General features: G+C 50.0%; 1 protein-coding gene across 3 annotated transcripts; it reads right to left on the bottom strand.

The window, feature by feature from the left end:
* Positions 1-861: 861 nt before the first annotated feature.
* On the bottom strand, positions 862-26,293 carry POLA2 (DNA polymerase alpha 2, accessory subunit). Of its 3 annotated transcripts, none has more exons than XM_081239530.1 (18): positions 25,847-26,293; positions 22,241-22,365; positions 21,635-21,726; positions 21,389-21,446; positions 18,028-18,134; positions 15,632-15,825; positions 14,920-15,008; positions 13,519-13,674; positions 12,536-12,598; positions 11,784-11,826; positions 8,237-8,361; positions 7,617-7,655; positions 6,849-6,922; positions 3,774-3,885; positions 3,391-3,497; positions 2,504-2,563; positions 2,111-2,237; positions 862-1,361 (listed from the first exon to the last, which is right to left on the bottom strand). In XM_081239530.1, exons 1-18 carry the CDS (start codon positions 25,923-25,925, stop codon positions 1,212-1,214), a joined length of 1,800 nt encoding a protein of 599 aa, XP_081095656.1. In that variant the 5' UTR covers positions 25,926-26,293; the 3' UTR covers positions 862-1,211. The 3 variants fall into 3 exon arrangements, with proteins under 3 accessions (XP_081095656.1, XP_081095657.1, XP_081095658.1); XM_081239531.1 differs by having other exon boundaries at positions 3,774-3,882; XM_081239532.1 differs by lacking the exon at positions 25,847-26,293 and adding an exon at positions 25,448-25,565.
* Positions 26,294-26,832: the final 539 nt, after the last annotated feature.

Raw genomic sequence — 26,832 nt, 5'->3', positions numbered from 1 at the left:
AAGAGGGGCCCAGGCTCCAACAATGCCACATCCCGAGGCTGCTAAGTCACAGTGGCCCTTTGACTGTGGCTGGATGCTTCCTGTGTGGGGGATCCTGGGGAGGAGGGAAAATCAGCTCCCCAGGCTGGGGCTTGTTTCCAATTCCTGCCTTCAGAGGAGGCGCTTATAAAACGAATGAAACAAAGCAGCAACTGCTTGTTTTCAGAGGGAGACCAGTTTTACCCAAGCCCAGTCCGATCTGTTGTTGATTCCACTTCACCATCAGAGGAGGAAGGCACAGGTTGGACACTGTTAGGTTACCTATTTATCTCTGACTCAAGGCATCTGCACGGGCTGCTCCCTCGGCCCGACAGCTGCAGGTTTCCAGCCTTGGCTTTGGCGTGTGAGGCAGGACGGCCGCCAGCTTAGGGCAGGAACCCACTCCACCTTCAGCCAGCGACAGCCCCTCCCCAGATGCCAGGACACACAGGTGCGGGGACGTGTTGGGGATCCTGGAAGGCCTGGCCTTCCAAGTGTTCTGGGCTAGAGGTGAGCCCCAGGCTGCTGGTGACTCGGCTGAGCCAGCGCCAGGGCATACAGCTCTGGCACAGCTCTGGGAGGCCGCCTCCTCCCGATAGAGGGGTCAGGCTGGGACCACAGCGGGCTGGCCCGGCCCACAGCCAGCTGCTCGCTCCGTGGCCCGAGCCCGGCGCCTCCTCAGCACAGAGGCTGCGGGGGCCTTGGGAGCAAGCAGCCTTAGGAGGATCGGGGCTGGGGCTGGGCGGAACCCAGTGTGACAGACGCTCTGCCTTCTCTGCACAGAGGTCCAGGAGGGCAACATTCTTTGTTCACTACCAGGAAAAAGACGGAGCGGAAGAAAGATTAAACTCAGAAGTCACAGAATTTACTTTCATATCTCCAAAAGTTGTTTCTATGTCTGACTCAGTAGGAAATCGCAAAGCCTTGACCTTCCTGAGCGTACTGCGTCCACGGCCAGTTCTCGCTGGGCTCCTAGCGTCCATGAAGAAACAACAGCTTCCTTCCAGAGAAGCTCGATGCGGAGCAGGGATCCAGCTGCCCAGGGTCTTCCCGCTGGGCCCCCGGCCCGCAGCCCTGTCCTCCCCAGCTGGCTGCCCCCTCTCCTTCCACGGGTGGGATCTTGGCAGAGGTCTACTCCCGGGCTCTCGGTGTCTGGGAGGCCCGCACGACGGGGGATGACAGAGGACCGAGCCTCAGATCCTGACCACCTGGGCGGCAGTACATGGGCTCCGCCTGCCCTCGGTGCCCGCAGCCCGCCTCCTGAGGTAGAGTCGGCCGAAGGTGCCCCCCACCTGCCCTTTGGTGAGGCGCCCGGGATTCACACAGACGCAGCCAAGGATGTCCTGGGGGAAGGAAAGAAAGACTGTGGGTCTGGAAAGGCCAAAACCATCGGGACTGATGTGAAAAAGCTGGACTCATCTAACGATTAGACCCTAAAGAGGACTTTATAAAATGGAAATGCAGGCCAACAAAACGCATCTTAAGTCAAATATGTTAATTTATTATTAGAAAACTCAGAACCTTTTGAGTCTCTGACACAAAATAAAGAAGATGACTCGGCGGGGTGACAATCAGCTCCCAAACTTGGAGACAAACTTGATCTACTTGTTTCCCAACGTGAAAAAAAGTTTACCTCTCGAGGTTGGACTGGCTCTGGTTTGGCAAGAGGGGATTGATCAGGTGGATTCCCTGTGAGGGACCCGATCCCCGGGCAGGGCCTCAGGCGGCAGAGATGAGAATGACCAAGAGCTGCTTGGAGGTCATCTCAGAATTCAGGAGGGGGCAGGCAAGCCCAGGGCACCTGAGGTGGCCTCAGGTGTGAACCATGGTTTGAGGGCCTTCCTACCTGTCTCCGGCGCTCCCAGGCTGGGCTGACTGAGTACCATGCCCTGGGGCGGGGAGGGCAGCAAGGGGATGCTGCTTACTTATGCGTTTTACTAACAGATTTGGTTTCTAGTCCTACCCCCTCCCCCAAAGAAATGAGGCCACCGTCCCCATCAGCAGACCCGCGAGGTCTGAGTGCCCGGGGTCCAGAAGGGAAAGTCAGAGACTGGTTCTGGCGCTTCTGGGAAATGGTGGAGTTCAAACCTACCTTCACAAAGTATCTCAGCTCTGAAGGGGCTATGAAGACGTCGGGGGTGACGGGCAGCTGTGCATAGGCATAGAAATTCTCATAGTCAATGGCCATGTCCTCCTGGGGAGGGTAGAGTGGATAGTAGCTGCAGAGACGGAGAGAGACAGTCAGCAGCTGCTGATTCAGGGACCCCCCCCTCCCCAGATGGATTTCCTCTATGTCACTGGTTTCCACGGTTTCACAGACTGTCTCTCCCTTTCCTCTGTGTTTAGGGGACAGGACACAGGCTTGTCATCCCAGGGTGGAGTTCCCTGGTAGTGGCCTGGGGAAGGTCTCGAGGTCAGATCTATCAGAGCTCCCTGACCCCTAAGCACTCTCTTCACGGTCAGCTACTCCGTCGGGCAGGCTCACCTCCGCTGGGTCAGGATGTGCTTGAGTATTCGGCTGAACCTGTCTGAAGTTCCGGAAGAACTAGGGGAGGAAGAAAAGCAAGAAACAGAAAGTGGAACCTTGTTTATCAGTGCCTGTTTCTCCTCGGGGAGGATTTATTAAACTAGAGAGAAGCGACGTGGCCAAGGCGCGTGACAAGAAGGTACCTCTGGGGAAGTTTAAAGACCGGCCCGCAAGTGCTCGGTCTGCCGAGCAGGACACTGGGTTGAGAAGGGAAAGAGCAGGAATCCCTTGCGATCAGGGCCCAGGCAGGCTGTCACCAGCTCCACAACGTGCCAGAGAATGTGGAGTCTGTCCCGGCACGAGGCCAGCTGTAGCCGGGGTGACCCCTGCACCTCCAACCGGAGCCAACAAACACACACCCATTCTCGCCTAAGACGCAAATCGCTCCACACTCCTTCCCATCACAGCGATGCGAGAAGTGAACTGCTGAGCCTCAGCTCAACACATCTGGCTGTGTCTGATCCTCTGCAGAGCTACACACTGTTCTGGAAGGGGGAACGCCCTGCGGGGTAAATTCACAGTCACCCTCTACAAGCAGGGACATCTTGTTTAGGTCACAAATGTGGCAAACAAAGAAAAGTAGATGAACTTCTATGACTAGAAATTAAGTGCAAAGGCAGAACGGATGTGGTCCTTCAGGGTCTCAAACACCACAGAAACAAGCGGTAACAGAAACACATGCATCCCACCGCTCCCCTTGGGTGCAGAGAAACTCAGTGGCCAAAGGCTTTGGCAGGAAGTGCTGCTCTAGGGGCTGCCCTCTCGACCCTGCCAAGCAACCCCTTGGCCAAGGACAGGACCAGGATCCAGAGGAACTGCCTGCGGGACAGAAAAACCCTTCTCACCTACTGATCTCCTCAGCCCCCATGTGGAGCAGCAGATCGGTGGATGTCAAGCCAAAGATCATTCCATTTATGGAGAGCGTGCAGGGCTCGGACACAAACTGCACTCGCTAAAATGAGAAGGGTGGGACAGACGTTTGCACACTGAAGCTAGAAACTTCTTCCCCATGAAAATGGGGGGTCTGCAAGGGCTGGGGGAACCAGTGAAAGGGGGACCAACCCAACGGACAGTAAATCACACGTCTGCCTGTTACAAAGAGAAGCTTAAGACGCAGGCAACCACGTGTGCCTCAAAAAGGCGCCCCTGCCCTCTGCTTCTGGGACAAGCTGGGTCGCCTTGGGCACGTTCGACTATGGCTGCCTGGCCGAGGAGGGGACGCTGGTACCTTTCTGTCCTCCCGAGGCAGGTCGGGGCAGCTGAAGGGCGGCTGTGGGTACACGGGCTCGTGGTGCACATCTCGCAGCGATGGGACGAAGATGAGGTGTGAGCCGGAGCTACTTTGCCAAGAAAAGCATCAGAACAGGAAGGAAAATGAGTGCAGCTGAGTTGGCATAGCTGGGCGACAGGCTTAAAGGGTCAGAGCTGGATACAAGAGCCTACTTCCAGGGAAGGAGTTCCGAATGGAGCTCTCCTACGAAGGGGGGGGTGCCGTTCCCCACGGGACACCAGGAACGAGAGACGATCTGTCCTAATTTACACACAACCACCTCGATGGGGCTCATGGCTCTCTCCCAGGACATGCTTTCTCCTGGCTTCGTATGATGCTCTACTCGAGAGAGGAAGAGGACTACTGTTTCGTAGAAAAAGGGGAGAAGAAACGGAGATCTAGGAAATCAGGAAAGACAAGGATTTGACTGAAAATCCTCAGAGCCAGATCTGAAGCCAAAGTTCTGACTCTTCCCACTGTGTGAACAGACGTGGCTTTTAGGCGTCACGTAGCCTCCCTGGCTGGGGGCCTCTTCCCTCGGGAGGGACCCAGCAGGCTGAGCAGATCTGGGAGGGGAAGGCACGGCAGGTTCTGGTTTGCCAAGAGCCCACCCGGCCCTCCCCTCCCACACAGGGAATCAACACCCTTGGTTTTTCTTTCTCAGCAGCCTGTCTTACAAAGATGAAAGAAATATCTAACAGCAACAGTAAAAGCAGAGATGACAGACGTTTCCTTTGACAGAGGCAGGAGAATCTCTAGGGTTACATGATGTGAGTGAAGAAAACCCCCGTAACTCTAGGGGCCAACTCTTTAACCTCTCCAGCCACGCAAAAGAAGAAAGGGGGAAAAAAAAAACCTGTCCTTGGCGGGGTGGGGCCTATTGTAAAGACGGAAAGTGTTACTTTGGGGCGAGTTTAACAGCCACCAATAGCTCTCACTTCTAGCACCCTCTCTTGCTTAAGACGCAGTGGCTTCCCAGAGGCAGGTACAGGCACCTGTGCAGGTATAGGGATGTGGCTGCCTCTCACACGGGATAAAGGTGTTGGTGATGGTTGTCACACTTGTCACTTGTTTGTCATGCCCACTCAAAGCGTGAACTGAGACTTCTGCAGCGGAAATTCAGTCTTGAGACCAAAGGCACTTTGCGAATTAGTTATAGCCCCTTTGACATTGAAAGTTAAGTCCCTGTAAGTAGCCAAGTGTACCGATTTGGGTGCTGAAGTCTGGCAGACAGGCCGGGGGGTGACCCGAAGGGGACAGTCTGTGTTTCAGATCCCCGGGGCTCAGTCCGTAATGGACACGAAGGGCGGAGGCACGGCTGGCCGCCGTTAAGAGATGGACTTGCTCTGCTTCTGTGCAGGCTCTGGCAGAGCAACAGTTAAGGAGGAAACGGGCCTCTGGCTCAGGGTTATAGGCTGGCTGTAGGGGGAGGGATCCGAGAGAAAATTCCAACTATGCTGAGCATTGCACAACTTCATACATCACGGTGGGGAGGGGCCTTGCAGCCGCTCCCTCCCTCAAGCTCCCTCAAGCTCCCTCAAGCTCCCGGGGCTCTGCTGGGCTCTTGCGAGGGGAGGTGCTTCCTCACTGGCTCTGGTTTTCACTGATAAATCAGCTTAATGCTCTGCGTTTCTGACCTCTCAGAATAAAAATAAATTCCCCCCAAAGGAGGGCCATTTTTATACTGTTTTGGGAAGGGTGGGGCAGCCCCGCTCCCCCGAGGCACACACTGGCCTCAGATGAAAGTGCCTGGTGGTGCTGGGAGCTCACCCCCAGGGTAACAATGCCTGGTTTGTTCTTTGTTTGTAGCACTGCTGTCAATACCATATGGGGTGAGGAACCAAAAACAGAACCCCATCTCAAATTGAAAGCACCCAGCCAGCGCAAGGGCACTGCCCCACAGTCCCTGCCTATCCCGGAGGGGACCTGAGGGCTGATAAAACAAGGACACCAGCCCTGAGGAGTGCTAGGAGCCTCCAGGTCTGACAACTCATTCAGGGTCACAACAAACCTGGGAGGCAGAGGGAAGGCACCTATGTTATCTCACTTGGAGGGAGGGAGGGGCAGATCCAGCTGCAGGCTGTCACCCTCACGATTCAAGCCCCCTGACTCTGGGGCAATTGGGGGTGTTTTTCCCCAGTCCGGGAGGCCTACGACACTGGCCCGTGCTGCCGGTACAAGAAGGTAGAGTTACAGCTAATCAAGCCTGAGATCAGTTCTCACGGCCAAGGGGCAGAAGATTATACATCTTGTTTTAAAAACCACCTTTGTTACAGACTTATTTTTAAAAGCTTAGCCTCGGGAATGTTTGTTTTTGATGAGCTCAGCTACAGGGAGGCAGATCCCCAGAGGAGGAGATCCACCACCAAGGGCCATTTCTCTCAAACCCTGGCACTGGAGGGAAGGGACAGGAAGTGGAGGTGTCAGCTTCCTGAAAAACTTTCTACTTCTAGCTTAGACTCTTCCTGGAATAGAGGCTTTTCTCTCAATTTAGAACTGCCCATCTCTCATCATGGCTATGACCTTTCCCAGTGCCGTCCCTAGGGTCTGGGGCAAGCATTCAAGATCCCCACCCTCGTGAGTTTCTACGATGGCTCATACAAGCCGGCGGCGGCGCCCGTGAAACGGGGGAAGCACTGACTCGGGAAAGGACTTGGGCTCACCCCAAACTCTCACTCACACAAGGGATTTTGTGGTGTAAGTCATCCAACACTCCTCAGCACCACCCTGGGAAGATTCCCGTGGAATGAGTTTATACAAAAGGGAGTGGGAGGAGGAAGGAAGTAAAGAAAGAGCAAGGGAAGAGCGAAAGTCTGTGCAGCCTTTTCAAGTGTGTTTATCTTTGTGTTTTACAAAGATGCCTCTTCACTCAGCATCTGTGCACTTGAAGTTCAAGGGTTCTATCTGATCTTTGTAGTTCAAAAGGATATAAGGATGGGAGCTACCACGACTTTTGAAGTTTCAGTTTCTTAACGAGAAGCCCTGGAGAAACTTAAGAAGCGTAAGGTTCTGCCCAGTATTTTGAACTCTGACCTTCGTGTGCCTTCAATAATCGTTCGTAGACATTGCTTGAAAACTTCTTCAAATGGGCTTGTCAGTAGACAGCTCTGCAAGAAAAGAGGAGACAGGTTTACAGGGGAGACGTCTGGCGTTTATTCACTTGTTGAGCGCTTGTCAGATGACCCTGGGGGCCGGCCCCTGAGCGAGGAGCTGAAGGAGTCACAAAGATACACTAGACGTGGTCTCTGGGCTCCAGGAGCTGAGTCTAGCTGGGGGCAGGAAGGAGGCGGGGGAAGATCAGTCCTCCTGAAAGTGAGCCGAGGGGAAGACTAGGAAGAAGAGCGTTTTGAAATCTTTTCTGTGGCAGGTAAAACCTCCTGAGACAAAGGGAAGAAATGTCCTCAGAGGGGTCATTCGTGTTTTAAGTTCAAAGGATGGCAAGATGATGTGGGTCATGGAGCTGAGGGTAGCAGTCAGGAAGGTACTTTCACAGGCGCACGTCTGGGACCCGTGGGCACCTGCCTCAGCACCAAGGGTCGGTCGCGCACGAGGAGGACTGGGACGCGGATATCTGGACCCCCCTCCCCCAGCTTCCAAACAGCTCTGTATTCTGGTGAAATGAAGCCCTCAAATTCAGTACCTTCATTTAAAATGCCCTGTGATAATGTTTTCCTGATCAGCCACAGGGATTCATTTAGGTTGTTACAGATGCAGGATAAACTCCAAGAGACGAAAGTAACAGTGGGGGCTTGACTGAATGTGAGTATCCGGTACCTCCCCCTCCCAACCCCAGTCACTCACCTCTACCTGTTCATGCTTAGCATCCAGGAAAGGTCCAAACTGCAAATAAGCCCGAGGGGGGGAAACAAAGGTACCAAAAGAACAAATCAGAACCACACGTGTCTGTGAGTGCCCTCACATATCCTCTCCTAGCAGTTCTCTGTCCAGGGTCCATTGTCCCTCCGAGCCATCTGTACAGCCTGGGACAGGCAGCAGATGGGGCAAGGGCGTCCAGCTAATATCACAGGCAGAAGGACCTGACTCCTGGATGCTAGCTGTTTTACCTCCTACAATACTGGGCTTTTTTCTTTCTCAACCCAGCAAGGGAAATCTACCTCCATGCAGTTGTATTTTGAGTTTTCAGAAGAGGTGAGTTCACAAACTGGAGTAATGAGACAGAGGCGAGAATACTGTAAAGTCAACGCAGGGTGGCAAGACAGCTTGGGCTTCTGAATTAATTCCATGCACACCTCACCTCGCCAAAGATGTAGGCTGAGCACTAAAAAATATTTTTAAAAAGGAGGAGAGCCCCACACTCTTCCTAAAAATTTAGAACCTCATCAGACCTTTTTCTAAGACTGACCCCCCAGTTTTCCCGTTGGCGCCTCCCCCGGTGCAGCTGTCCCAGGAGGGCCTCCTACCAGGATGCAGACGTCGGGCCGGTCGCGGTTGATGATGGTGATCAGGTCGAGCAGGGGGTCAAAGGTGATGCTGTCAGATGTGGTGTATGGCCCACAGGCCACCAGGACCATGATCTGCTCAGAATCTAAGAAAGAAAAGGTGGTTAAGATGCTGATGAGAGGACACTGGGATGGTGGGAGAAAGGACAATTAGGGAAAGCTGCCACAGGACTCAGTTCACTGAGAGTCTCCTTACGTGTGCTACTCCAGGAATCCAGGAGGAGCAAGACCTCATCCTGCCCTCAAAGAACCCTCCATGGCTGGCAGAGACAGGTAAGTATGCAAACAACTAGAACTCGATAGATACTTAGCAGCAGTGCACGAGGCATGGTAGGGAAGTGGGAGTCTGGAGAGACTTGATCAAAGTGGCATTTGCTTACATGGTTTTCCTCCCAACATTTACTTCCGGGGGGTGGGTTGGGGGTGTGGTAAAATACATATAACACGAAACTTACCATCTTAACCTTTTTTTTTTTTGGCCACGCTGAGAGGCTTGCGGGATCTTAGTTCCCCAGCCAGGGATCGAACCCATGCCCTTGACAGTGAAAGAGCGGAGTCCTAACCACTGGACTTCCAGGGAATTCCCTCACATCTTAAGTAAACATTTCAGTGGTATGAAGTAAACTCATAACGGTGTGTAATTCTCACCACCACGCCTCTCCACAACTCTATCCCGTAAAACCGAAAACCTGTTCCCGTTAAACACTAACTCCTGCTCCCCTCTCCTGGCTCCCACCCTCCCACGGTCTGTCTCTATGATTCCGACGGCTCTAGGAACCTAGTCTGAGGGGAATCTCGTGGTATTTGCCTTTTTGTGACTTTGCTTACACTTTTAAGTAGAGTGTGCCGGAAGCCAGGGCAAGGCAGGGTCCCGATGGCCCTGAGATCTGAGTGCTCAGTGTAAGGGATCATCCGGTGGTGAGTGCAGCTAGAGAATCTCGTACCTCGAGGAGTCCAGAAAGACAGGCTGGGGTGCAAGGCTTGGGACGGGAGACTCTTGTGTGATGGGGTGCAGGGCCATTGTTTTGGGGCACCCTTTTCCTCATAGCGTCTGCTTTCCTTTCGGAGAATCAGCCTCGTCCTCCATAAGCGCCCCCCTCCACCAGGGGGCGCTGTAAATTAGGTGCACTGTCCTCCCATAGCCAAGGAGCAGGTACGGGACCCAGCTTAAGCCATTCACACTCTCCTCTGGATTCTGGAATCTCAAGGTGAACTATCCAAGGACAGAAGAAGACTGGCGCTGACCCATCCCAGCAGAGGTGCCTGGAAGAGACAGCGGGGGACTCCCTGCTACCTGGACACCTAGAGTTACTAAGCCCTAATCCGGGTTGTAAGCCTGTTCCAGCCACCTGTCCAGTCTGTGAGCTACCTGGATTTCCCCTAACAAATTCTCTTTTTCTTAAGTTAGTCTGAACCTGGTTCTGTAGCTTACAACAACAAAACCCAAAGATCCCTGACCTCTTTTTTTTTCTTTTTTTAATTAATTTATTTTATTTTTGGCTGCTTTGGGTCTTTGTTGCCACACGTGCAGGCCTTCTCTAGTTGCAGTGAGCGGGCGTTACTCTTCGTTGAGGTGTGTGGGCTTCTCATTGCAGTGGCTTCTCTTGTGGCAGAGCATAGGCTCTAGGTGCACAGGCTTCAGTAGTTGTGGCGCACGGGCTCCAGAGTGCAGGCTCAGTGGTTCTGGCGCACGGGCTCAGTTGCTCCACGGCATGTGGGATCTTCCCGGACCAGGGCTCGAGCCCGTGTCCCCTTCATCAGCAGGTGGATTCTTAAACACTGCGCCACCAGGGAAGCCCCCCTGACCTCTTAACAGGCAGTTTTATTAGTTTCCTATGGCTGCTGTAACAAATTACCACAAGCTTCGTGGTTTAAAACAATACACATTTATCATCTTACAGCCCTAGATGTCAGAAGTGCTAAAATCACGGGGTGGGCAGGGCAGCATTCCTTCTGGAGTCTCTGAGGCGAATCTGTTTTCTTGCCCTTTCCAGCTTCCAGAGGCTGCCTGCAGTCCTTGGCTCACGGCCCCTCCCCCACCTTCGAAGCCAGCGGCCTAACATTTCTAATCTTTGTGACTCTCACCCTCTCCTGCCCTCCCTTATCAGGACCCCTGTGATTACACTGAGCTCACCTAGACAATCCCCATCTCGAGAGCCTTAACTCAGTCACACCTGCAAAGTCCCTTTTGCCATATAAAGTAATATGTTCAGGAATATATTCCAGGAATGAGGACCATTGTTCGCCTACCAGAGCGGCAATAACTCAACTGAGACAGAGAATTCAAGGGGAAGCGTAACACTCGCAACACCCAGCAGTGCCGTGCTGGGGCGGGGGACACAGCTAATGGCTCTGAGGAGCCTACAGGAGACGTCAATCCCAGGTAAACGGTGAGAGCCAGGAGGGCCAGGCTCATGTCCTGTTCTGTGTGTCCACACCCAGGGTGCTGTGAGCCCAGACGCTGCTCACAAACTGTCTGTTAACAACCTACTCAACTGCTTCCAAAGGCTTCCCTGGCACAGCTCAGGCTCCGGGCATTTCAGCCCTGTCTGTTTTCTTCGTTACCTGAAGTCGATCCAGTACCAGCACCCTTGCTTCCGTAAACACTTATTTTCTGAGAGAATGTGCAATGTCACAAACTCCTAGATTTCGTTCCTGATTCCAGGCCGCCTCTAAGAATGACCTCACACGATATTAACGTGGAGGGGGTGTTGACAATGTGCTAGTGTCAGCCGTCTCCCTGCTAATCCTCAGCAGTCTTCTGCTTTGCTTACAAAAATGCTTGGAACTGTTCTGAAGCAAAGTTTATTAAAATGTTCGTCTTTTCCCATCTGGGTTAGTGACCAAATAACTCTAGGCTTCCTGAGAAATTTGTCTAATTTTTAAATACATTTTTTATTTTGGAATAACTTTAGAATTGTAGAAAAGTTCCAAACGTAGTCCAGAGTTCCCACATGTACACCTTCCACCCAGCATCCGCTAATGTTAATGCTAACGTCTTAACATAACTATGGTACATTTGTTGAAACTAAGGAATTAATGCTGGTATATTACTGCTAACTCCTGACTTTATTTAAATGTCACTAGTTTTCCCACTAATGTCCCCTTTCTCTTCCAGGATCTAGTCCAGGAGATCACATGGCATTTACAGAAATTCTTTTAAAAATGGCTGCTCTTTAAAAAAATTTTTTAAATTTAAATAAATAGCTGCTCTTTTCCCTTTTCAAAGCTACCTTCAAATACCTGTTAAACATTAGTCTTTAAACGACAGGCCTTGTGGAGTCAGAGCACAGGCGATAATGCTGACAAAGCCATGTAGGCTCAGACCCCTGGCCTTCCACAAAGGGCCAGTGAACCCACCAATTCACAGTCGCCCTTGGAGCTCCGGCATGGTGCTCTCAAACAGCTTGTGTAGCTTCCCTGGGGCCTGAGGAACTGCGCTCCTGTACCCTTGTCCACCACCCTCCACCCGCATTGTTAGCAAAATAATGTTTGACGCAAAGTTTACCTCCATCCTCTTCAGTGGGCTGATGGAACGGAAGTGGCACGCCCTTCAAACAGGAGAGAAGCTACGGTGAGGTCTTGCGCCCGGCACCGTCTTTGGTCAGGAATGGGGTGAGCACTGAATGGTGGTGTGTTTGCAGGTGTCTTGCCCCTTGGAGCTAAAAGCCCACAGAGTTGATGGTCCTGCCATTTTTCTTTACTGAGTGGCAAAGAAACCTGGGTAGCACAAGGTCACGGCTAAACTCATAAAACACCCAGCGAAAAGCAGGAGCAAAACAGGTGCCTGTAGGATCAGGGTCCTGCTAGGCGAGGATGGGAGAGTAGGATCCTGCTACTTCTCCTTGCATCCTCTGGAAATCTGTGGAGGATTATTGCTAGAGCAGGGACTGCTAAGCTATGGGCTATGGGCCAAATCTGGCTACCGCCTGTTTTTGTAAGTAAACTTTTACTAGCACACAGCACACTCGTTGGTTTATGGGTTGCCTATGGCTGCTTTTGTGCTACGATGGCAGAGCTGACATTGTGACAGAGACCATATGGCCTGCAAGAGCCTGAAATATTTACTGTCTGGCCCTTTAGGGGAACAGTTTGCGAGGCCCTGACCTAGAGGTAAGTCCCACTCTATAGACAGAGAACTGAGAAGCAAATAAATGGGCCATTACAAAGGACGGGCTCTAGGACAGACAGAACTGCACACACTGTGCCTGCAGCAAACCGGGGGGGGGAGTGGGGGGGAAGGTGAGGGGACACCGGTACCTCGTAGAGTCTGGTGGCAACAAGTTTTCTACCAGTGGTGTTGATTCCTTCCATAACCACAACCTGAAAGACAGGCAGCAGACAGGCTTGCATCACAGGGGAGATGAACGGGAGGTCTGGAATAAGTTACTCTGATAGAGTTAAAAGTATGTCCAGGACTTCCCTGGTGGCACAGTGGTTAAGAATCCGCCTGCCAATGCAGGGGACGCGGGTTCGAGCCCTGGGCCGGGAGGATCCCACATGCCGCGGAGCAACTAAGCCCATGCGCCACAACTACTGAGCCTGTGCTCTAGAGCCCGCGAGTCACAACTACTGAGTCCGCGCACCGCAGCTACTGAGACCATGTGCCGCAACTACTGAAGCCCGTGCGCCTAGAGCCCGTGCTCCGCAGCAAGAGAAGCCACCGCAATGAGAAGCCCGCGCACCACAAGGAACAGTAGCCCCTGCTCGCCACAACTAGAGAAAGCCCGCACGCAGCAACGAAGACCCAACATAGCCAGGAAAAAAAAGAAGTACTGTCCAGCTACTCTCATTCTGTAATTGTAAACTTGGAGGTATTTTTCTAGAAAACAAATCAAGGGGGTTATGTTGGCGTAATAATAATTGTACTTTACACGAGTGACCTCATTTTACCTCTCTCCTGTGAGGTAGGAATTATCATCTCCATTTCACAGGCAAGGACACTCTGGTTTTGAGAGGTCAGTAACATCTCTGTAATCACCCGCCTTGTGGGGTGGAGCTGGGGTTTGAACCTGGCAGCAGATCCCAGAGCCAAGGTCCGAGCATATGGGGGAAGATTGAAATCCCTATCCTGGTGTCCCGTCTTGGGCCTGAGCTCCAGCTACACCTCACGGCATCAGACGTCACAAGCGAGGGGCAGCTGGCCAGTGACGGAATGCTCACTCTTGGAGCCACAGCCCTCTACGCACACTACGGAGCAAACAAGCACGCCCGTGCCCAGTGGGAGACACCCCTGATCTCACCTGTCCAGGAAACAGAGAATACTCTTTGAGCTCAGATAGATCCACTGGAATCTGAGCGCCTGAGGAATGTTCCCGATCTCCCTCAAGAATCACCGACTTGTGGTTCAGCTTCCCGTTGCTGTCACAGCCGATCTGGCCCAGCAGGGTGACGGGCTCCTGCCAAAGGTACACATAAGAATGACAGTCTTTGGGACAGGAGCTCAAAATCTGGTCAAAGTGATGAAGAGCAAAACAGACCTTTTCAAACAACAACACACATTTTTTTTGTCGGGGCATCATTTTGAGCCTGAGGCGACCACAATCATCACTGGCTCCTTGGGGTGGAAGGACCCTTAAAGGGCATCTAGTCTGCCCACCACCTAATGCCTGAGCCCCTCTAAGTGGCTGCCTGAGCCAGAGCACCTCTAGTTAAGGGGAACTTGCCCCCTCGCCCCCCCAGCAGCCCACGCACCGCATCCCTGGATAACCGTTAACAATAGCTCTCATTTACTGAGCTCACTAAACACCAGGCACCGTTCTAAAGGCTTATGTGTATTAACTCATTCAATCCTCACAACAACCGGAGGTGGATGCTATTACTGCATCCATATTACAGATGAGAAAAACCAGTAACAGAAAGGTTAGATAATTTACTCAAGGTCAAACGGTGGGAGAAGCCTGGGTTTGAAGCCCAGAAGTTTGGCTCCAGGGCCATATCCTGAACCACACACCAGAGTGCCTCTTAACAGGAAGTTCTTCGTTAAACTGAGCTGAAATTTCTCTCTGTGGCTTCCTCTATCCTGTTCCCACTCCCGGGGGCAAACTGAGGAAGTCTAATCTTTCCCCACGAGACCGTACATCCCAGCCTCCCCTCCACTACTTCCTCCCAAATTCCCCCAAAACTTCCTTATATGACATGGTTTTGCCTATCTTCCCCAACTGGCCATTCTTCTCTGAATGCAAACACATGACAGAGGTACCATAAAGAATCTTTGAGAACACGTCTCCCCTTAAAGTACGTTCTAGAGAGAAAGCACTGGTGCACGTGCCAGATTAAACTATGACATAAAGACACGGTTGACAACACTTGGTCCCTAATGACAGAGGCCAGAGAAGGGGAGACACTGTGAGTCACCGTTTCTGGAGATGCTCACCTTGCTGTTGTCCTCATATCCTGACACTTGAATGCTTGAGGCCCTCAATCTTCGTTTACATGCAAGACTCTAATCCAAGTGCAAAGGAAATGACTTTCTCTGGTCACAAAACCAGAGAGCACGTATAACCCATTTTACCAAATTCATCCCAGATAGATGTTCTAACTAGAAGGCAGACGATTAGTGAAAAGGAAGCAGGAGGCTGCTTTTTCATCATTGATTTAAAAAAACAATATCATTCAGGAGAGATTATGAGAACAACTCTTACTTGTGCTGTGACTAGAACAGGAGTAAAAGCCTCAATCTTGTAATGCTCCTTGAGTTCACTGCCAAGTTCTTCTATCTTACAGGTCAGAACTGAAATCCCAGAGGGCAGAAAGTGTGTTTAAGACATTTTACTTGCCGAGGAGAGAAAACATAGCACCTCGTAAAACATTAAAGTCAGTCATTTTACAGAAGCAGGAAGGGTACCTAGGACACCGGCCGGTTTGTAACTTTCTGAAGGCCGAGCCGATATCCTGATATCGGGCTGCTGAACCCGGCCTTCCACTTGGCCACAGGGGGTCACGCAGCACAACCCCAGAGTCAGTCCAGCTCCCACCCTAGCCTTCCTCTCACTCAGGTCGTCAGGGAGGCATACGGGAAGCCAAGCCCAACCTGGAGAGCCTTCCATTCTTCACAAGGAAGAAGCCATAAATGTCTTTGCTTCCTTTAACACTTTAATTGGCTTTCTTTACACAGTTCAAGTGGTTGTTACTGGGAAATGGTTATGTGCTTTCTCTTTAGCAAAGTGATGTGATTTGGGAGAATTATTGAGAGTTATCATCTCATATCCTTTTACTAATAGGGGCACCCGGAGGACATCTATCAAAGGCAACCTTGAAACTTGTTTTACCAGCCTAGCTGAAGCTTTGCTACTGACTCGAGACCCTTCCGGGTGGTTTTATATCCTCCAGAATTTCAAAGAGAAAAACAATTACCTTCTCGAATGTCTGGGAGCTTCTGAAACATGGATTTGTAGCTCCCGGTTAGTGGCTCTGGATACCCCAAGACCTTCAGGCTGATGTTACTGGCTCCTTCTCTCCCGGACCAAGACATCACCTGTGCTGAGCCAAAGGAGGTAACCACTTCTCCTCGGTTACTTCTCGAGCTGTATTTCTGAGAGGGAGTAGCACTAATTGGAAGCAAAAGACATTAGTGTTAGTGTGTTCATATCTAAAAGGAGAGAGGAGTAGGATGAGGTTACCTTTTGAAAATGGAGATTTGGAGGAACGTCAGGCTGGCCTCACATTTTATAAATCTAATCAGCTTAATGGGGTTGGACATTCTGGACCTTTAAGGAATTTCAGGAATGAGGGGATTGAGGAATACCAAACGTGTTCAGAGAAGTTTAGATGCAAGGACACATTTTAAAAGGGCTTCTCCTGGCTTAAAACTAAACAAAGTAAAACAAAACCCAAACTCTGAATTGATTAAAAAGCAAGTTCCGAGTACTATTTTCTTCTTATGAATTTTTAGCATTTGTTAGAACATCATCAGAGCCTGGAACTGTGGATAAGCCAAAAGTTGCTGTGCATACACATAAGACCTCGTGATATAGTGCAAGGTAGAAACAGCAATGAAATGAAGTTAAATGAAATGAATCAGCTTTCCCCAGTGTCTCTGGAGGTGGACGCATAATGAGTTCTGTCAGCTGGTGAACAAACACTCCCATTCTCCGAGTCTCAACCGACAAGTTCTCATATTTCCACTCAGTGACTGATAAATTCCACCTCCAAGGGCACACGGGTATTGCTGATCTGCTTAGAGGACAGCAAGGTCTTCTAACCCTTCGGTCATGAACACAGCGTACAGAGAGGTCCAATTAAAACAGGCTTCATTTAATGTTCCGAAATTCTGCAGGAACAAGTTCTATGGGGGCACCGTTGCAATGGGTGCCGCCAGTTCCTCCTTTCCAGGGAGGCTACAGAAAGTGAGCTTGATTAATTACCTCTATCTCCAATGCTGCCTCTACCTGAATAATTTAGAAGTTACTTTCATAAATTACAAAGCCAGTTTCTAATGTCAGCTTCATTGGCGTGCATTAAAAAATGACTAGGCGGCACATCGCCTACTGCTCCAAGCTCCTCCCTGTGAAGCTCCACGGGGTGGGTGTTACAGCCGGCCCTTTAATGCAGAGGGTCACTCACAGGGGGTCAGCTGTAGACAGATCTACGAGTTGCAAAGGCTTGCTTGTTGAGAGGATAGAACTGCTGTCGTGGTGCCAGCACCTATGAGAACCATCTCTGTGCATCCAAAGATGCCCTTCTAAGTCTGGAAAGCTCACTTCGGAAGGCAGTTTGAGAACTCCCGAAAGCAGGAGGGGACCACACTAAAGTCACATCATCCCTCAGAACCCAACCACCGTTCAGCTTGAATGACGGCTAACACCTCGTTTCTTTTTTTCTTTTTTTAATATTTTTTGGCCATGACGCGTGGCTTGCGGGATCTTAGTTCCCCGATCAGGGACTGAACCCAGGACCACGGCAGTGAAAGCACCGAGTCCTAACCACTGGACCACCAGGGAATTCCCTATCATCTCCTTTCTAATGTGACAGGGCTAGAAAGTCTTAAGCTCTGCTCAGTCTAGAAGAAGTGACCCCTAGCAGCCAAGTGTTTCCCTAACTGGTTAACGTTACTGTTCCTTTGCCTCATCCTGATGTGGCTGGCAGTGCCTAGAAACCTTTCTTCTCCTCAGTAGAGCTCTCATCTATGGAATTCTCTCACAGAAGACATGTCATTTATGAATTTCCAAAAGTCACATGTGATCTTTGTGGATTTACGTGCAGAGGTGGCAGAGATAAAATACCAATTAAGTTGGTGTAGATTCACAGTGACAAGAAAACTCTCAGAAACTAGTTGTAACCCGAGTGAGGGACAAAAAACAGGTTACGCAACATTATGAACAAAGATACGTGCTTTTCTTTTTTAAAAATAAATACTTCAGATGAAAGAAAAGAAGAAACCCAACAACACACGAACTAACAGAAGCAGGTGGAAACCTATTCGCCTCTCCTGGCAAGACTCGAAGGCCTCCCAACTTCTGAATAGACAGGTTGTTTTCAGTAGAAGGTATCAGTTCCTGATCTAGGAAATGAGCCCCAGAAAAGCGGGTGGAAAGTGAGTTTCCTTAATTACCGTAAGAAACAGTAATTTTCCACACAGGACAAGAAAGCGGGGAGGGCAGACAGCCGTAGGCTTTCCAGCCAGCTCACTGCAGAGGTAACCGTCCACTCATATTCATTAAGTCACGCTGTAGAGTCAGCCGCCACCAGATAACCAGAGAAAGGGAAGGGCAGGCCTGCTACCTGGCAGCTGAACTAATGATGAGCCATACCTTGGAGAGAAACTTGATGGAGACAGGAGCTGATGGGGGCTTCGAGTAGACACACTCCTTTTTGTGAGGGGGGTTTCCGGAGTGGTGATAGCTCGCTTCTGAGAACCCTAGAAACAAAACAGGAAAAGGGCCCAGTCACTCTAGATCCAGGCTGCTAATTAAGTGTACAGTTCCTTAGGAAGAAAGGGAGAACGGTGCCCGAATGAAGGGCACAGATAGGATAGGGTTGGTTTTCTTCTTAAGGCCCCATTTTCCAAGTAAAATCTCAGAGAGAAATCCTCATCAACTGTAACCCAGTATTCATCAGTACAATGTCTCCATTTTGGAGGCAATTATGAAAAAAATGGCAACATTCCCCAAAAAGGATTGCCAAGCAGGCGATCTGTCCTCTCAAATCACTCACGTGTTCACTTTCCTTCCCCACCTCTCTTTGCTTTACAACAGCTGTGAGTTTTGCTATGCATACGGTTCTGACCTGCGTGGACACATTTTCCTGACAAGGGATGGGACCACGTTACTATTTATTTTGGCAAAGTCTACCACGCATTTTCAAAATTAAAGAAGGGAGTGACTCCAGGCAGATAACATGAGTGAGCTCACATTTGGAGAGGATTTAGCAAATGCCTCACTGACGGTCACTTCTGTTTTCTGGGTTTTGCTCATCAAGAATCCAGAGATGCCCAGAGTAGAGGGTGAAACCCGCAAGTCCCTAGATCCATTGCTCCCCAGAGTCTGGGACGACCAACTGTGGCTGAGGAATGACAAAATCCTCGCCTGGACAGCAACCAGGCGGCCAGCTAGTCTGCAGACATTCCCCTACCCTCGGGCTCCTCCTGGCTGCAGGTTTAAGTTATGCCACCAAAGCTGCTTACAGGGGTGACGACAAACAGATGGGAGAGAAAGGATTCAAAACCACCATTAAGGAGCTGGAATGGAAACTAGACCCTTATGCTACCACCCTTATACAATAGCCATTTAAAAATATTCCTTCCTAGGGCTTCCCAGGTGGCGCAGTGGTTGAGAGTCCGCCTGCCGATGCAGGGGACACGGGTTCGTGCCCTGGTCCGGGAAGATCCCACATGCCGCGGAGCGGCTGGGCCCGTGAGCCGTGGCCGCTGAGCCTGCGCGTCCGGAGCCTGTGCTCCGCAACGGGAGAGGCCACAACAGTGAGAGGCCAGCGTACCGTGCAAAAACAAAAACAAGAAACCTTCCCTAGTATTTCAATATTTTTCCAATTAAAAAAATCCTAATAGCTGTAATCTTATTTTGAATGTGAACCTTCACTTAAGTAATACATACACTGAATTTTTTGCTCTATATTAATTATGAGCATTTTCCCACATTGTCACAATCTTCATCCTTTTTAGTAGTTGTGTTGATTGAACTGATATACAATAATTTATTTAACTACTTCTCTATTGCTGGGTGCATTTGTAATTTCTGTTGACTATAAATAATGCTGAGATGCCCATTTTCACACACATAGCTTTTCCTAGAATTTGGATTATTTTTTTAGGAGAGACTCTTACTAGGGATGATTATTGGGCCATAGGATGGTAAAGACTGTACGGTTTTGATGTATTTTCTCAAACTATTTCCCCCAAAGACCCTTCTAATATACAGTGGGCTACAGAACTCTAGGTCTCCCAGGACATGGACAGAGGATGGGACTCTGGGAGAGAGCAGAGCCTCGCGGCTCTCATCCTCAGACCTTGAGGTGAAACCTGATTGTGTCAGCGAACCAGCTCCAGCTACGCTCCTCGGGGCTGTGCTCACTCTAACCAAGCTTAGGAGACTCACTGCTAATACTACGTGCCAGTTCATTCACCTGTAATGAGAAATACCGAGGGACCACAGTCTCATATCCTGGGGTGAGCATATCCTCACACCACACAGGAACCCAAATTATAGCCAAGGATGCCAGCTTATTCACTTATTAGAAACATAATGCCGACATCATGGGAACTCAAATCCTCAGGCAAACGCATCTCCCCCTGTCAGGAAGGACACGTGGAGAGCCAAATTATAACCAGAAGATTTATGGTGAGCATGGGAGCAAAAGTGCAGCTGTCAATTGCACGAGCCAAATATTTAATGGTGACAAGCTAAGACCACTGACATATGCACCTCTGTAACAGGGGCACTCCTGCCCCTAAGACCTGACACTGGCACTGTTTGGGTGGGAAAGGCCAAGGTTTGGCTCTGACTCTGTCATCATGCTGCCACTGAAGCCACACAGTTCCCGTGTGATGGGCACTGTTTTAAGCATTTTTCCTGTTTCTAGCCCAGCCCCATTCTGCCTCTCCTCTGAGCTTTGGACACATATTTCAAATTGTTTGCTCATTTCAACCCAACTCTCTCAGCTCTGATTCCATGGTCACAAATTTTAATCCGTGATTGAGCCTCCTAGGTACTTTTGTAGCAGGAATGGGGTGTCCTCGATATGGTATTTCAGCCATCAGAAGGGTGTATACTTCAACAGTAAATTAAGTAAATTTGCATCTGACTTATGCATCAGTCTACTGAGAGTTGAATTACCATAAGTCAGTCCTCCAAAACACTGTGAACATTTTAGCTTTCTTGCTCGGCATAGGCACACCTAAACTACTCACCTTCTTTCTTACAATGTAATTTACTTTGAAAAATTAAGGCTTACTCCCTGGTTAAGGATTTCCACAAATGTATTTTCTATAAAGAGTGACTACTATTGATATTACTGAATACATTGCTTTGGGCTTGGCGCTTTACACATTCGTTTAATTTTCAAGCCCTCTGAGATAGGAGATATTATCGGCGCTGGCTGCCAGCTTCTTGAGGGCAGAGCACACCCAAACCTGTTTCATTCACCAGTTCACCTAGTGCCTGGCACATAGTAGCTGCTCAATAAATGAATGAATGGATCCTGATTTTAAAGGAAAGGAAAAGGCAGCTCAGAGAGATAAAAGCAACTCACTCAAGGTCACTGAGGTCTCTGACTCAGGCGTGGAGGGCAACGCTTTCCACTGCCGTACTCCACCTCTCACAATGGGGTCCAACACCCAACTTGGATCATTGAGTTACAGTCCACTTGATACAAAACTAGGCAACCATTAAAGAAGAGTAATTATGGAGAAAGTGCATTTATAAAAATTTTATATGTTAACTGAAGAAAGCAGGACAACCATGTGTCCACAAGGACTGCCATGATGCAAAAACATCTATGCATGTGATTGGAAAGGAAGACGCATACATGCAAGTAGAGCAGGAAACTGTATGAGCGGTGAATTTTCTCCCTTAGACCTTCAAATGCTGTGCTGATATTTTTAGACTAAAGAAAAAAATGCTATGTGTAGAATGTAATTTCCAAACACGGTACACGCACCTTAGAGGGTGTGGTGTAAGCGTTCAAGAGGGTCTCCTCTTCCTCCTCCACTTCAATTCTAAGAACACTGGTTAAGAGAAACAATAAACTTCCACCCGAAATCTAAGGCAAGGGTTGATCAAATAAGAAATCTAAGTATTAGTTACCTTTGTTGCTCGTTTCTAAAATTATTCACGCAACAGATAACCATAACGCAACAATAACAATAGATAACAATAACGATAAGATAAATGATGAAGAGGATACAGCTCTTGTATGGAAACAATGTCTCTGGCTCCCGCATGCCCACTGTCCTTGGAGGCACCGAGCCTGGCTTTGGACAGTCTTTTGCTCAGAAACTGAGGAAGAAAAGATAATGAATATATTATTCCATAGTCAAGTAATAGAGGAGGCGTTCCCCACAGCCATGAGGTAATAATGGGCATTTGAAACATAATCAAAGATACAAAATTCCTCAAAGGAAGAAGCAGAAGATGCACGATAGACCAAAAATGAAAGACTTCACCTGTGACTGTTTCCCTACAACACATAACAGTTCTAATATTAACACCAATTATTTGTTGAAGACACAGTTGTAGGTGATTTACGTCCATTCTCATTTCATTCAATAACCATAAAAAGTACAGATCCAGAGAACCACTGAGAGGAGAGGAAACTGAGGCTCGGAGCCATTAGGTTAGTTGGTCCAGGCTCACACTGGGACTGAAATCCAGGCCCGACGTCAAAGCCCACACTCTTCTCAATACAGCGCACTGTCTTCCGACTGAGTAGACACGGAGAGTTACGTTATCAGTTTGCCTACAGTTTGTTCTTTTTTCTTCTCTTTTCTTTTTTTTTACAGTTTGTTCTTACCTCGTGCTCAAAAGAGTTCAGGGTCTCTGAGGTGAGGCAGTCTTTATGTGTGCTGGTGCAGAAGGCTATAAGCTCGCCAGCCATTCCCTCCTCATCCTGTCCATACAGAACACACAGCTCTATCACTGCAGGGGGAAATTGGACACGTAAGAACTTAGTTCATTGCTTGCAGCTTTCATCTTGAAAAGTGAAAACAGTCCTCTACTTAAATTCAATCGAAATTTATTCAGCACCTACTAGGGACAGGCACTGTTCTAGGCCCAAGGACACAGCAGTGAGTAAAAAGAGACGCACCCTTGTCCTTACGCAGCTCACTATGGAAGGGAGACAGAAAACAAATAAGTAGGGCTTCCCTGGTGGCTCAGTTGTTGGGAATCTGCCTGCCAATGCAGGGGACATGAGTTCGAGCCCTGGTCCGGGAAGATCCCACATGCCACGAAGCAACTAAGCCCGCGTGCCACAACTACTGAGCCTGCACTCTAGAGCCCGTGTGCCACAACTACTGAGCCCACGTGCCACAACTACTGAAGCCCGCGCGCCTAGAGCCCCTGCTCCTCAACAAGAGAAGCCACCGCAATGAGAAGCCTGTGCACCGCAACTAGAGAAAGCCCGCGATCAGCAACAAAGACCCAATGCAGCCATAAATCAATCAATCAACAAATAAATTTTTAAAAAAGAAAAGAAAACAAATAAGTAAAAGACGTACGTTAGATAATTAAATGTGCTTTGTAGGAAAATAAAGCTTGGACAGGGATGGGGGAGTGGGGGGAGGAGCTGGCAATTAAAAAACATTTCTTTTCCCTGCGCCACCAGGGAAGCCCTGGGCTGGCAATTTTAAACCCAGTGATTAGGGCAGGCTTCACTGAGGAGGTGACATTTGAGTAAGGACTTGAAGGAAGTAAAGGAGCGAGTCAGGCAGTGTTGAGGGGAAGAGTTTTCAGGCAACGATCCTGAGGGAGGAGCAAGATCAGTAAGGCCTCTGGGGCTGGGAGGCGCTGAGGAAGGAGGCGACAGAAGATGAGTGGAAAGGGTGGGGGGTGCAGACCGTTGGCCACTGTAATTATTCCGAGCAAAAGCTAGGAAATCACCAGAGGGTTTGAACAGAGCAGTAACACGATCTGACTTCCACTCAACAGGGTCGCCCTGGCTGCTGCGTCAAGCAGATTGAAGGGGACAAGGGCAGAATCAGGGGGACCAATTAAGAGAACCACGGCAAAGCCCAGGTGAGAGATGCTGGTGGCTTGGATCAAGGTGGTGGCAGTGGACAAGGGGGAGAAGTGGATGGGCTCTAGGTGGGAAACACTTTTTGTTTTTTTGTTTTTGTTTTCTGCAGTACGCGGGCCTCTCACTGCTGTGGCCTCTCCCGTTGCGGAGCACAGGCTCCGGACGCGCAGGCTCAGCGGCCATGGCTCACGGGCCCAGCCGCTCCACGGCACGCGGGATCTTCCCGGACCGGGGCACGAACCCGTGTCCCCTGCATCGGCAGGCGGACTCAACCACTGCGCCACCAGGGAAGCCCATAGGTGGGAAACACTTTGAAGGTAAAGCCAGTAGGATTTGCTGACTGGATATGGGGTGTGAAGAGAGAAAGGCGACAAGGATGATGCTGTGGGTTTAGCCTGAGCACCTGGAAGGGGGCAGTTAACTGAGCTGGGGAGGCAGCAGGAGGACCTATGAGGAGAGGAAGCAGGAGCTTAGCTTCAGACACGTGGAGTTTCGATGCCAATCAGACACCCAGCTGGAGACATCTAGGAGGCAGACCAGCCCGCAGATCGGGCAAAAAAAGGTCTGGGCTGAGACATAATTCGGGAGTCATCAGCAAGCACACGAATGTAAACCCAGGAGACTAGGTGAGATCACCAAGGAGCCGAGTGTATCTCGGGGTTCGGGATGCGGGTGAATCCGCAAAGGCTGAGAGGAGAACATGGTAGAGAACGCCTGGGAGGAGCATCCAAGCAGCTATGAGAAAAAACGTGTTCTAAAGGAGAGGACACGACAAACAGCATCAAATGCTGCTATTCATCCAAACGAAGACTGAAAATGCATCCCTGGCTTTAGCCAGGTGAAGGTCGTCGGTGACCTTGAGAGGAGCAATTTCAGTGAAGTGGTGGGGATGAAAAAGCTGACTGAAATGGCTTAAAGAGGAAAAATTTGAAGAACAGGTAATCCTGAGGACGAGGTCTGTTGTAACTGGGAGAAAATAACTGGAGTGGGAAGGCGGGACAATGGAGTATTTAAACGGAGGGGGTAAGGGTCACATTCCTAGGCTATTAGGAAAAAAAACCTTATAGAGAGAAAAACGGAAAATAAGTAGGGAGAGAATTACTGGAGTGATGTCCTTGAGGAGGAGAAGGAATGGGATTTAGGACTCAACTGGAGCATGTGGCTTTTGCTAGGAATATGGAGAATTTATTTACTGTAATGGGAGGAGGCAAGGAATATGGCACAGACACAGGTCAGTGGGAAGAAGTAATGGGGGTAGCTTAAAGAAGTTTTCTAATTCCTTCTATTCTTCTCAGCAAAACAGGAAGTAAGTTCATTGGCTGAGAGTGAGAGTGGAACAGAAGGTTGTTAAAGGTGCAGAAGGTGACGAATAATCATAGGAGACTCAGGGTGAACAGACCAGGGAAATATGGTATGACTGTCAGGCAATATTAAAGTCCCAGCGAGGTCAGCAATTATGAATTCCAAGTCTAGAATTCCAACAGCACTGCCAATATAGTCCTACCTGAGATGGAAGCCTTTATAAATTCTCTTGTTTTGATTTCAGGCTCACCAAATAAATTTCTGACTATGATGGGCTTTCTCATTCAAGTCTCCTGTTAGGAAGAGAATGCCCTGGAGATAAAAACTTGGAGTATTCTGGTCTCTCATAAATTACCATGTTTGCGTCCTGGTTTTATATATTAAAAAAGAAGTTCAATATGCTGATGAATGATTAAGACAAGTGCACAATCACCCTGATTCTAAAACTGAGACTGTCCACACCTCCAAAGGCTTTGCTTCCAACAACTCCTTACACTGCCCCAGACCCTGACCGATACGATGGACCAATACAATGCAGCACCGGACTCGGGCACAGGAGACCTGGTTCACAGACCAGCTCAGGCAATTAATTAACTCTCCTCATTTGTTTCTCCATCTGTAAACAGCTGACAAGCTCCTTAAAGTTCCTTCCAAAGCTAAAATTCAATTTTAGGAACCCACCTCAAGGGGCTCATATTTGCACAGACCACCAACAGTTTTGATGAGAAGTGATGGTTCAGCAGAAGTTTAGGTGGAGGCTGGAGGCTGGGAAGGGAGGAGCCAGGAATAAAAAGCTACTTTTCAAAACCCCAACATCTCTTGCTTTGTTATTGAGCTTTAAACATGTTCCAAACTCGGTGAAACTGCGCCGATTTAAAATCGCTCTTCATATTCTTATTTTTGATTTGGGAATCCAAGCAGTACCCTGTGAGCGTTTCACAGTCCTCACACCCCAAATCTCAACACTCAGTTTAACTCATCTCACAAACACCGAGAAGCCCCACCTAGGGGAGGTGAACCTCGGAACCGAGCGGGAGCGTGAACCTGGGCTGGGGTCCGGGGAGGGGGCAAGGGACTCACACTTCTCAACCAGAGCCTCCTCGCATTCTAGGCCGAAGATCTCCAACTCCTCCACCAAGAGCTGGGCGGACACGGCCATGATGACCCAGGAGGGGGGCCGGGGCCGGGCCTACCCAGCTCCGACCTGACGCCAAGAAACCCACAGGCGTGGAGATCGATGAGCAGGACGAGGTCCCTCTGATCCTTTCACCTTCCGAGGGACCGAGACGGAGAGTGACCAAATGGCCCAAGACCTCAGGCCGTCAGAAGGCCCCAGCGGTCAGTCACGGAGAAACACGTTTTCTTTTTCTTTTTTTTGAGGCCCCCAAACGCCTGAAGGAAGAGAGCAGAAATCTTGAGAAGTCGTTCTCCTGGGGAGAACGTCCAGCTTCCTAAAAGCCACCACTGAACATCTCAAGGACGGGATCAGAGCAGAGCAGCCCGGAAAAACCCGCCAAATGCTTTGTATGGCGCCCGCATGCGCGAGACCCGGGTTCAATCCCACCCCTTCGCCTCTGCTTCCTGTTCCCAGTTCCCGGACCACACGCGCGCGCGCGCGTCCGAGGGCGCGTGCGCACAAACGCCTGCGCGCCCGCTCGCGCGCCCGCGCCTGGCGATCGGCCCGCCCTACGGCGGCTGCGCAGTTATCCCCAGCCGGGCGCGAAAGCAAGGCCTGGGTGCACGAAAACCCGGACTCCCAGAACCGAAACCGCGGCTCTGCACCAGCTGCCGATGCCTTGTTTTCCGGGCTTCGCGAAGCTCCGTGACGTACGTTCGCCACCCTTTCGTCCCGTGCCATGGTGCGCAGGCGATGTCGTGTATATGCCCTTAAATGTCCCATTTTTGTGCCCAACGCGGGAGAGGACAAGCTTGTCGTCCCTCTGTGTCTCCTGCTTCATGTCTGCACTCCATGTGACTTCGTTAGGGAATCTGGTTGCCATGGTTATCGTCATGGTTACCACCGTGGTCCCAGCCACAGCGATAGGTCAGTTTTCTGGATCTGGAGC

Source organism: Mesoplodon bidens (genome assembly GCF_964165515.1).
Source record: "Mesoplodon bidens genome assembly, chromosome: 7".
Classification (NCBI taxonomy): domain Eukaryota; kingdom Metazoa; phylum Chordata; class Mammalia; order Artiodactyla; family Ziphiidae; genus Mesoplodon; species Mesoplodon bidens.
The sequence above is the reverse complement of the archived record's forward strand: the minus strand, read 5'-3'. Positions and strand labels throughout refer to the sequence as shown.